The sequence below is a fragment of the Dicentrarchus labrax genome, unplaced genomic scaffold (genome assembly GCF_905237075.1).
Source record: "Dicentrarchus labrax unplaced genomic scaffold, dlabrax2021, whole genome shotgun sequence".
Lineage (NCBI taxonomy): Eukaryota > Metazoa > Chordata > Actinopteri > Moronidae > Dicentrarchus > Dicentrarchus labrax.
Window position 1 is genome coordinate 1,147,377 of NW_026136710.1, and position 12,711 is coordinate 1,160,087.

The window sequence follows — 12,711 nt, forward strand, 5'->3', positions numbered from 1 at the left end:
ACTAAAAATTCAACTTTTTATGTTCTTTCAATTTCAGTTCGCTAAATTAAATTTCAAACCACTAGATTACACTTTTAAGGTCACAGACGGGTCAAGGTGTTCAGTAAGAGCAATCGAGTGCAGATGCACAGAGCTCCTTTTGGCTAAGCAGAACGTTTGGGCTGCCCAGTCTGGTCTGATTGGTCGGCCTCTCCCACTTCCGCCTCACCGTTGCCGGCAGGTAGTTCCTCACTGTTACTGAGTTTATCTGCATTTCTACCCTCAATATTAATTCAATAACTGCTTCTAAACCAAAAACTTCACCAGCGGACATGTTAGAGCGGGAGTCTGACCTGAAAAACAGCTCAGTAACCAACTGTAAACGGTACTGTATCCATATTTCATAGTTAACCTTCAGATATGTGTAAAAGCTGCAATTATGTGTTACGTTTTATTTTATATATTATGATGTCATTTATCTTCCAACATAATAAAGTTTGAATGTGAGAGATTAATCAGTCCCTCCACACGATTATGCAATCCCATAATTCAATGCATAATCAGCCAAAGTCTGCATATTTATGCGGGGCCGCATTCTTTCAAATACACCGCACTGTCGCCGCATAAATTCTTTTCGTTGCAAAAAAGTCACATAAGTTATATCTTAGCAGAAAGTTGAAAAATGTTGTGTTTACTTCTCACAAGAGCAGCCATTTTCCCCTGTTGCCATGGGAACGTTAAGAAGTGGCGTAATTACGCGACGTGAGCGTTATCGAAAAGCTGCAAACCCCGCGATGAAGCCATGATGAAGCCTACAAATCAGTCTCATTTGCCAACAAAAATAATTATTAATTATTTTAACAGAAGATGTCTGTTTTGTATAGCTACCTCTGTAAAACAGGAAGCACACATTTTATTTTTTATATTTTATTTATTCATTTTTACAGAACTTGTTTGACTCATCAATGTTTCGTAAGTTTGAGCCATGTGTTTATTAAGGTCTGAAATAAAACAAGATGAGAACTTAAATATTCCCAGCACTTTCTGTGATGTAGTATGTTTATCATAGGAAGTAATAAGAAATGACTCTTTACATTAAGGTAGTAGCCTAATGAGAACAGGGTGTTGGAGAATCACTCTTTTTCCCTCTTTTTCATCAAACCGCAATTTTTGCAAGTTCCCGCAATTTCATCGCATAAAATTGCATAAATATCCTGCATATTTCATCGAATTTTCTAAGAAAACGTGCCGCATAATCAAGGATTTTTGCCCGCAACAATCACAACACATTTTTCTGGAGGGACTGAGTAATATATTGCTTTGCTTACAGTCATTTACTACAGGTTTAAATTCCACATTTTCATATTGATAGATACTTTTCAACTCTTGTACATGCAGGAAATCTTCATAAAACCTCTGTGAAATAACATGTTATTTATATAAAACCACACTTATTACTGAATTTAAAAATGACCAAAACTCTTCTTAAAAGTAAAACACTTTATTTATATTTCATTCATATTCCAGTTACACATGTTGTAAGTAACAAAGCTAGAACTTTTATGTAAACTGTGCAGATCATGTTCTCCATCAAGGTTTATGGTTTCTAGTATATTGAAGTGTGAGCTGGTGATGGAGCTCTGCAGTCAGTGTTCATCTTCATCAGTCTTCCTTTGGATACCCAGACTGTCCTGATGCTGCAGCTGTCTCTGTCCTCTGATGGGTCCAGGAACTCCTGAGCTTCATCAGGTCACCTGTAAGACATGGAAGATTCAGTGTTACTTGTAAAGACATGGAAGATTCAGTGTTACTTGTAAAGCAGCACATAATATACAGTGTAATATAATATACAGTATAATATAATATACAGTGTAATATAATATACAGTATAATATAATATAATACAGTATAATATAATACAGTATAATATAATATACAGTATAATATAATATAATACAGTATAATATAATATACAGTATAATATAATACAGTACAACAGCTCATTGTGGCTCACAGTAGTCCTCAGTTATAAAATAAAATAATAAGCAGTGTCTCTGGTGGTTCCTTGTTGCAGCTAACTGTAGTGATGTGTTGTTGAAACAGTCTGAGGTTACCAACACAATGTCTATCTAATGGCAGCAGATACACACACACACACACACACAGGACATTTACTGACTGTAACTGATGTTGGAACAAGTTCCCGGTGCAATAACAGACATTTAGCAGTGAGCCTCAGTGTTTATAATACAATAGGAGATTATATGAGTATAGGATGTTACACTGGACCTGTACTTATATCTTCAGTAATAGCAGTACTTCAGTAACGCTAAATAAATGGATCAGAAAACTTTTATTCGTCGCGGTTTGACTCCACAAAACAACCTAGTGAGCATCGTAGTTACACAATATTACTAAACTAATGAATCCCTGCACTTTGACTATTTCCCTCTCACAGTGGCTCTATTGTTAACTCCAGTGCACGTTGATCAAGTTAATTTACACTCTGTAACACACACACACACACACCGTAACACACACACACACACCGTAACACACACACACACACACACACACACACCCGTAACACACACACACACACACACACATCGTAATGCACACACACACACAAACCAGAGGGGTATTGCACAAAACCAAGATAAGGGATTAAGCCGGAATATGTTGGTTAGCCTTAAATCGGTTGCATGAAAGCAGGTTAAACTTATCCCGGCCAAGTTACTATGGTGATTTAACGTTATCTTTCAACCATAATGTGTGCTACCAAACAAAGACACATACTCACCACTAGAGCCGCTGACGGCCGCCGACTCCAATGTGCTTCTCCATGCTCCTCTTGGCTGCACTGTCAGAAACTTCTGAGAGTTAACCTAAATATGACGTAACATCCCGCTCTCAGCACGTCATCACGTTGATGACGTGCTGAGAGCGGGAGCTCAACGTACACGTCCCAAACAGATAAGATCACAACAATAGCATGTCTTCATAAACCACCCTTGTTCGTCTTCATACAATATGTTGGGAAGTTGCAGTAAATATCAATACAATATGTTCTATATCCCGTTGTGTTGTGTCTCTCCTTCGTCTGTTAAGATAACTGAACATTTTGTGAGTCTCGAGGCATTGTCAGCCTTTATATCTCATTTGTAAATGCTTAATAAGCCATAGATAGTGCTCACTTTAGATAAGCTCGTGCAAAATACTTAATTAACGAGTAGTAAGTGCTTTGTAACTGTGAATTCCTGCATTAATAACTGTTTATAGGCCATCATTAGAAAATGAATTTGTTGTGAGTTTTATAGAACATCTGCTAACACAGTCACTAATCATTAGCAGAATCAGGCTTTATAAATGATGAATTCAGTATTTACTAATCCATAACTAATGTGCTTATCAATGATGAATAAAACATTTTTAACTGTGTTTATAAACTACATACTAATGTGTATTCATGCGTTATAAATGATGAATTCAGTATTTATCCATGCTTAACTAATGCTTAATAGTGTGTACTCATTATAAAGTGTTACCCAGTTGGGTAGTTTCAGTTTGAGTTTAAAATGTTCCCAGTGAGGATCCAGTCTGACTTCTGAATGTAAGGAATTCCACATTTTGATCCTCGGAACAGAAGAGTGGAACTTAATTGTGCCTTCATCTGCAATATTTTTGTGTCTTCTGGTGTCTGTTGTGTATTTTAGGTTTGGGGTGCTGCGACAGGAGGAGAGGGGGGAGGATGTAAAGGCCTGTAACAGCCTCTCCCTGGGAATGTATTTATTTTATATATTGTGAGTTACACTTGTGAACATTAATATTCAATGAAACTCTGGTGAATTACAAAAGGAAAAGAGAAAGTATGAAATACGGGTTGGTGGGAGGAGAGATTCCTTGTGAACACAGAGCGTCCGTCCCTTCTGCTGATGGAGTATAAAAACTGTGAACACTGAGTGCTCGCTGCTCTTTCTGCCTCCTCATCTTCATCATCCCAGAGCTTCCTGAACAACAACAGGTAAACCATGAAATACTTTGAAATGCCAAGATCAGGTTTAAAATGGGTCAAAGATTCTCTTGTTATAACTGACATTTATAGATGTCTTCAGTGTGTTAAGTTCCTTCTTGTACAATAACACTGACATGAAATAACATTTTCACAACCTGGGAACCAAGACGATGTTTTAATTCATGGTTTATAAATGATCCATTAAGCATTAGTCATTTATTTATTGACCATTAACTAAGCCATTAGTTACTACTTACACCTCTTTCCCACTGTCGGGACTTAAATTGTTTTCTGGTGCTTCCCGTTACCGGAACTTGTAAGAAGCCGTAAGGTCTTGGTTCTATTTTCTTATTGCTTTTCTACTTTGTTTTGGATATATTGAAACTGCTTCAGATGATTAATTCCAGGAGAACCCTGTGTCATTTTTATCATTTCTAATTTAACAACAAGTAAAGTAACATAGCTCAGACCCCCCCGTCCTGTCCACGTCCTCCACGCCCACTGGGATATTTTATACCTCCAATGAGTTTTAGGTTATACCCCAGAAAGTGTTTAAACCTGCCAAGGAAACTCCTTTCATGTGCTTGTATGTTTGTATTTCATGACCACACCTGAGGGCTGGAATGTAGATCGACTGGTAAATGGAGAGCTTCACCTTCACGCTCAGCTCCATCTGAACCATGACGTTCTAGCATACACACCCACATCACAGTCTCTCCTCTCAGCGAGGCTCGGTCTAGAGTCATTTTAGCTGGGCCTTTTATTTACAAAGGTTGATACTGCTTGCCTTCCTTTGACTGAAACATGGATATGGATGTTGTGCTGTGGAAACTGGTTGATTATGCCTTTTTAAATCGTTTTCTAAAACGTTTTACTGAGACAATTTATTATTTACCTGTAACAGTTTGTATTCATTACAAGTGTGTATATTGTTCCTATGAGAGGAAAATAAAACTTATCCACCTAACCTGTTGAGACAGAGAGAGAGACCACTGGGTGAGCTAGACTGACTTTTGACAGGGAGAGAGACGCACTGAGCTGTCAGTTCACAGGCGTTTCCCATTAGAACCAGACAATCAAGTACAGCAGGAATCTTCAGCTCTCCGCCTCTTCTGTTTTATTCTTATAGTCTCAGTTCTAAAGTGATAAACATTCCACACAGCCGGAAACTGACCTGGTGTGATTGGTTCAGACCTGACACATGATAGTTTATTAAATTAATATTGTCTTTACTTTCTTAGAAAGGGAAACGTCTGTGTGATGAGGAGAGTTTGTGGATTGAATCATTAGAGGTACAATACAGCACTGCACCATCAGTGTCTGATTGATTGAGGAAAAGAAAAGAAAAACACTTAAATACGGTGGCCCTGAGGTGCAAATCACAACGACAAATCAGAAAACACAACGACAAATCAGAAAAACACATAGATATGGACTATTGGAACCCCTGTTTCTACCTCTCTTAGGTATCCCACATTAACATGGATGTATTAATACAATATTTTCCTTATTTAGTGGTTTGAATTTTCAGATTTGGCAACTTGAACGCATAGGTCTGGCGGTGTTGTGTTTCTGGTTCAAAGGACGGACCAGTTCTTCTGTCCAATCAGCGACGACTCATGTCGCCCGAGGGTACCTACCTTTTCCGGTGTGGTTAATGTCGTTGTGTTTTCTGATTTGCCGTTGTGTTTTCTCTTTGTCGTTGTGTTTTCTGATTTGCCGTTGTGATTTGCACCTCAGGGCCACCGTACTTAAATGCTTCTTTTGAAATGATTATCAATGATCATCAATACGTTCATGTTAACTAATGTTTCCTCATCGTGCAATAACGCTGACACAGCACTGGTGTCATTGGTGAGATTTAGTTAGATTTAGTTGTAGACCAATGTGTGGAGGAGAGATTAAATAGACGTCAACATGATCAGCTGAATATTAAATAATTAAATTAATTAAACATAATTAAAATCAGTAAAAGATTATTTTTTATAATAAGAAAATAATAGTAAGGAATACATGTTGCATAATAGTACTCCTACCCACATATACATACACATACACATATATAACTCTTTCTTGAGTTCAGGTGGTGATGTGTCCTACATTATGATTTTGGTTCAAATACCTGTTTACATTAAAAAACATTGATCTCATAATGCTACTGAGCTAGCTTAGCACAGAGCTGTGACCCCTGACCCCCCACCACCTAAACCCACTGTGTTAGACTTTATTTTCTCTGTGTCACTGACAGTACGATACAGTATCTAATAATATCTACTAATAACTACATTACAGTTGACAGGAGGAGAGGTTACTGACTGGTTTTTCTTTCTTCCAGAGAACTAGTAAACTGCTCCATCCTGAAGCTGCTGTGAAGCTGTTACCATGGCAACGTGAGTTACATTTCTACCACAGTATCATATAAGGGATAATCAGTGGTGGACTGGTGTCTGGAGAAAGGGGTATACTCTTAATTTATTCCCCAGGTTTCTTTCTGAAGAGGTTCGTCTAACAATGAATAAACAGACTGTGTCATAAACAGTAACATATAAGATTACTGTAGCATATTTAACTCATCCATAAAGGGCTCAGTAATATTCACACATTGTTACTGAACGTCTGCTGTTTGACTTCAGGCAGTAAGGATCATAAGGACAGATATGATACTGACTTTGAACTCATTCATTCTCCACAACCTCCTTCCTAAACATTCACTTTGACTGTTTATAGTTCAACAACCTGACTTCCTAAAGGTTTTCTGTCAGAAGTATTTTTTGCATTAGAATGGGCGCCTGGCCAATCGGAGCATTTGAATGCTACACAGGACGTGTCTTACCAAAGAAAGCAGTGAGATTCATAATAACTTCTCTTTTCTCAACCACCTTCCAGTTCCACTGACATCCTCTCATACACCATACTGTATGGCTTCATATAAAATTACTATTCCTTTCAATAGTAACTGTTACTCAACCAAACCAAACGTGTGAAAGCTTGTCAGTAGTTTTCAGGATAACTTTCAGTTGTGTGTGTACATGTATAGATATCAGATGACTCATTACAACCATCATCATGACCTCTTTTCCAGCCTTTTTATGCAGTTTCTTATTTTATTCCTGAATCGTATCACAGTGCAGAACCACATTTTACTACATGATGTAACAATCATAGAAACTGTTTCACCAAACCATTTTTCATCACTTACTCTTCTGTCATTAAAATATGGCCTCTTGTTTACCAAGAACCAGACTTGAAGTGATCACCTGGTGGTGAGTGAGCTGATAGCGGAGTTTAATTTCAGGATGTAATGTGCTTTATGTTCGACTGAATGACTGCGGCAGTTTTACTATTACTTCTTTATTAATCAGCTTCTAATGTACCCATATTGGGTGTGTGTGTGTGTGTGTGTGTGTGTGTGTGTGTGTGTGTGTGTGTGTGTGTGTGTGTGTGTGTGTGTGTGTGTGTGTGTGTGTGTGTGTGTTTGTGGCTCTTGAACAGACTTATGTCCTGATTCTTGTCCTCTGAGCTCACAGTCAGTGTTACTGTTTTAACTTTCAGACTGACTTCAGACCAGAAGAGGAGGTTTCGTGAGGAGGAAGAGGAGGACAGTGCAGACTCTTCAGACTCTAAAGAGGAACCTCCACTCATCAGTAATGAACCCTCAGACACAGAGTAGGTGAACTGCTACTAAAGAGTCGTCCACACAGAGAACCATGACTATAACAACTAGAATGATTCTGACTCATTTATTAATGGATATTCACACTGTAACTAATGATTGTTTAGTCCAAACAACAGTTCAAACCTCAAAATTATTAAATAATTAATAGAATAAACAGCTGAATCAGAGGAGTCTGGTTATAATCTTCATTAACAGGAATTAATGGCAGATATTCATAATGCAGAATTAGATAGATAGATAGATAGATAGATAGATAGATAGATAGATAGATAGATAGATAGATAGACTGACTTTATTTATCCCCGGAGGGAAATTGGGTCGTCATAGCAGCCAGGTACATTAAAATACAATTAAATACAACAATAGAATAAAATACTTAGATAGAAAAGATACAAAAAGATAAATAGGTAGGTAAGGTGCAAAGAGTTGTAGTTGCAAGATGGTGGTAATAGTACTGATGACATGATGGTGGTGTTATTGTTAATAACAGTATATAATAATAGCAGTATATAATGATAATATAAATAATAATTATAATAATAATATAATAAAAATATGTATATATAATATGATGACTGAACAAATATACATGTATATACATAGATATTATACATTAATATTGATATAATGTAAACGTGTCATATATTCAGCCTGTGCAAGGTGTGCATACATACATACTGTAATATATATACATAATATATATATAATATGTACACATATATATACACAAAAGATATGATATGATATATAGCATATGTATAATAGATACTTGACTATACAAGAAGATATACATACAATAGATAATATCTTATTGTTATATAATAATAATAATAATAATAATTTAATAATAAGAATTCTTGGTGTCTGTGGTATAAAGACACTGAATTGCTTTACTGTGGGACTAAAAGGGTTTTATTAAGACAGCAAGTAGGGTGATTTTATGTATTTCATTCTATGTTCAGTGAGTTTTGAACTTGTGTCTTTACTTTTCTACAGGAACAGCTCGTCCAAATATAATGACATCATCTCTAAAAGTGTTCTGATCCAATCAGGATCTCCCGTTGTCTACCAGCTGAAACCAAAGAAAGAGAAGATTGGAACTCTAAGAAGAATGACTCTTGGTGAAAAAGATCTGAACAAGACAAACAGAACCATTTTACTTGTTGGTGAAACAGGAACAGGAAAATCTACTCTGATCAACGCTCTGGTCAACTACACCATGGGAGTGGAGTGGGAGGACAATGTCTGGTTTCAGATAGTAGAGGAGGAGAAGGACGAGAAGGAGGAGAAGAGAAGTCAGTTAGAGAGTCAGACATCAGATGTGATCGTTTATGAGATCTTTGGTTTTGAAGATAAAACTCTGCCCTACTCTCTGACCATCATCGATACTCCTGGATACGGAGATACCAGAGGGATTGAACTAGATGTCATCATCAGTCACAGATTACTCGACTTGTTCCGCTCAGAGGACGGAGTCCATGAGATCAATGCAGTGGGTCTGGTGCTGAAAGCGACTGAGAATCGACTCAGTGACAGAGTGAGATACATCTTTGATTCAGTGATGTCTCTGTTTGGAAAAAACATGGAGAACAACATTGTTGCCCTCATCACTCACTCAGATGGTCTCACATTTGAAAAGGCTCTAAAAGCTCTAGAAGAAGCAAATATTAAATGTGCTAAAGATAAAGACAATGAACCGGTTTATTTCCTGTTCAACAACCACCAGAACAAACAGAAAACAAAGAGAAACACAGCTGCTTTAAAAAGTGCATGGAGCTTAACAACAGACGGAATGAGTCAATTCATTGACTTCCTGAAGAAAACTGCACCTCAAAAGATGATAACAACTGTTGAAGTGTTGAATTCACGGATCAGACTGACAGCCTGCATCCAAAACCTGAAAGAGAGAGTTGAGTTTATTGAAGTAAAACAGAAAGAAATCCAACAGACTGAGGAAGCTCTGAAGAAATATGAACAAGAGATGAAGAACAATGAGAAGTTCACTGTAGAAGTTGATGAGGTCTACAAAGATAAACAACTTATTGATGGTGGGATGTGGGGGTTGGTGTTTTATGAAGGAGCTGTCTGCTGTACAGTCTGTGAAGAGAACTGTCACCATCCTGGATGTACAATGGCCTGGAGTCCAGGACACTGTGAGGTCATGAAAGATGGCCGCTGCACTTCATGTACCAGGAAGTGTCCTGTATCAGATCATGTGAAAGAAAAGTGGATCTATGTGAACAAGACAAGAAAAGTTCAGAAGATCTTAGAAGAAGTGAAAGAGAAGTATGAAAAGAACAAGACAGAAAGTGAGAGCAGTTTGAGCCTTTTGAAAAATCTAGAAAAGGAAACAGAAGAACTTCAGAAAGATAAAGATCAGTGGTTGGAAGAGTCCTTCCAGCATGTTGTCAAACTGGAGCAGATCGCTCTGAATAATGATTCAGTGTCCACTCTTGTCCACTTGGACTTCCTGATTGAGAAGATGAAGGAGAAAGGAGACACAGAGAAGGTCCAGAAACTGGAAGAGATGAAAAGACGAGTAGATAAAGATAAAGGAGTCAGGGCAGCGCTGCGTTACGGGTTCAGTAAACTAACAGCAGTTGGTGGAGCAGTTAAAGAGCTGATGAAGTAAGTTCCAGCGTCACTGTGAGCTCTCAGTATGATGTCGTCCAGTACAACACTGCAGACTACAACCTTAATAATAATCATATATTTACATTAATGCTCTCTGACAGTGTCAGTCAAACCTGAACATTATTGATCTGTTAATGTAGAATTTATGTCTGAGCTGTTGTATTGGACTGCATTAGATTTTACAGCTGTTCCTAATAAAGTACCACTGAGTGCATATCTGCTAATTAATATATGATAGTGTGTTATTAACCATTTATTACTGCTGCTGTTACTGCTTTATTCATCAGCCTCTAATGTACCAATAATGTGTGTGTGTGTGTGTGTGTGTGTGTGTGTGTGTGTGTGTGTGTGTTTCACTTCCTGTTCTCTATAAAAAGTGACACCTTCACAATGCACAGTCCAAAATTATTACAAATACATTAAAATTATTACAATTATTTCGATTATTACAGTAATTTAAAGGACAAGCAGCAAATTGGAACCAAGCTGGAACCATGAAATGTTTTATTTTTTATTTATTTTTATTTTATTTTTATTGAGCACTAATAATACAGGATATGTACATAGATACAACATTCACAAAAGAACTGCTAATATCATTATTTTGTATGAATTATTCTTCTGCGTGCAAGCAGTGTTGTAAAAGCAATGATGTTTTTATATCTTTTCCTTATTGTAGAATAAACAGCTTACATCTGTGTTAGGGTTTATTTATAAGTCTGGCTTTGGAGTAGTGGATGCAATGTAAGATCTGAAATTGTATTATACTTAATTTGGCACATGAAGTGCGGTCATTCACTCTTAGTAGAGCGCTTTCCCAAATGTCTTCTTCCAAGTCCTCTCCCAACTCATCCGCCCAGTCTGCCTTCATCTTTGCAAGAGTTGTATTTTTAAAAGACGATATACAGTTATTGATTCTTGAAATAAGTCCTTTAAAGCTGAAAGTAGTTTCTAACAGAGCATCTAAACCAGAAAGTGATGGTATGTAGTTGGGAGCATGATACTGAGGAAGTGGCGGACTTGGAAATATCGAAACAGGCTAGACCGAGGGAGGCCAAATTTATGTGACAAGTCATTTGTCATTTACAGCAGGGGTCACCAACACGGTGCCCACGGGCACCAGGTCCCCCCCAAGGACCACATGAGTAATCCTCAGGCCTGTTCTAAAAATTAAACTATAATATTGATATTATCTGTTTCCCACCTTGTTAAGTCATTGTTGATAATTATTATGAGAAATCATTAACATGATCAGTGTCTTCACATAGATGAGTATCATTAATATAATAATGAATTAATTTCCTGTCAATCAATGAACTGTCTGATAGTTTCAGCTGTTCTTGTTTATTTTCATATGTTTAGTGTAAAAATATGAGTTTGTAAAGTAAGTGAAGCTTTTCTCTGCCATGTAAACAACTGGGACACAGCTAACAGCTCTGCCTTTAAATGGAGTGAGGACGCCCCCTGGTGGTTAATGTGGGGTACAACAGCTCCCTCCCTCCCCTATATCACAGACTAAACACAGTGGGGTCCTGTTGTTTTCTGCTTTCTGAGGGATATTCCTCTTATTATCATGTGTTCTTCAGTATGATTATGCTTTTGCTGCTATGAATAGATGTGTCTGATATATCCACCATGATATCACAATGTTTAAGCTGTTGGGAAACTAAATCCAAGTCAACTCATTATAAAGGAGTTGATCCTGGAGGGGGTTGATACTGTACCTCTTCCTGTGTCTTTTGTCAGCGGGATGTTTGTGTGGAGCACTTTAAGGAGGAGAAAGGAAGAGAAGAAAGGTCCAATAACACGTGCAGTGAACTCATGAACATCCTGTTGTTGGCTCCAGTTAATGTGTGTTATCTCAAAGTGCTCCAAGAACTGAGGACAGACTGCCTCTCCTCACTCACATCTGTGTAATGCTGATGATGGCTCTCGCTTGCAACCAATAAAGATCCACTGAGAATCTGAACATTGTGTCAGCTGCTAGTTTTCACTTTACACCACATTTTCTTTACTTTCTCTGAGTATTTAAGCTTTTTCTAAAGTGCTTTTCAGTCAGTACGAGGTTGAGATTTATTGTTGAAGTCTCAGTAAACGTCTCACTGCTATATAATATATAGAGAGTAACACTTTATCAGGGTTGGAGGATTACTTTAATGTAATCTGATACAGTTACTGATTACCTGTTCACATAGTCGGTAAATGAATCCAAGTATCAGAGTTTTACTTGAACAGCAAATATGCAAATAAAGAAAATAAATATCAATAAGAAGTATCGATGTATCCTATAAGACAACAGAATAATTTAATGAAAAGAAAATAGGAACCAGTATTTTATCATCAACAGTTTGTCCTCTGCTCAGAGTATTTAAAAAGAAAAACTGACGTATTTTAATATTGTTGTAAT

The 12,711-nt window shown here is 37.3% G+C and overlaps 2 protein-coding genes across 2 annotated transcripts in view; both read left to right on the forward strand.

Annotated features, from left to right (window-relative positions):
• LOC127370105 (uncharacterized) overlaps positions 1-12,711 on the forward strand; it is a 72,640-nt gene that overhangs the window by 54,972 nt on the left and 4,957 nt on the right. The window lies entirely within an intron of this gene.
• Positions 1-12,711, forward strand: part of LOC127370934 (uncharacterized) — a 55,934-nt gene that overhangs the window by 21,694 nt on the left and 21,529 nt on the right. The window contains exons 2-4 of the mRNA XM_051413438.1: positions 6,330-6,384; positions 7,547-7,660; positions 8,667-9,755. Of these exons, the coding sequence (XP_051269398.1) occupies positions 6,377-6,384; positions 7,547-7,660; positions 8,667-9,755 (1,211 nt within the window). The 5' untranslated portion in view covers positions 6,330-6,376. The remainder of the gene's footprint in view (positions 1-6,329; positions 6,385-7,546; positions 7,661-8,666; positions 9,756-12,711) is intronic.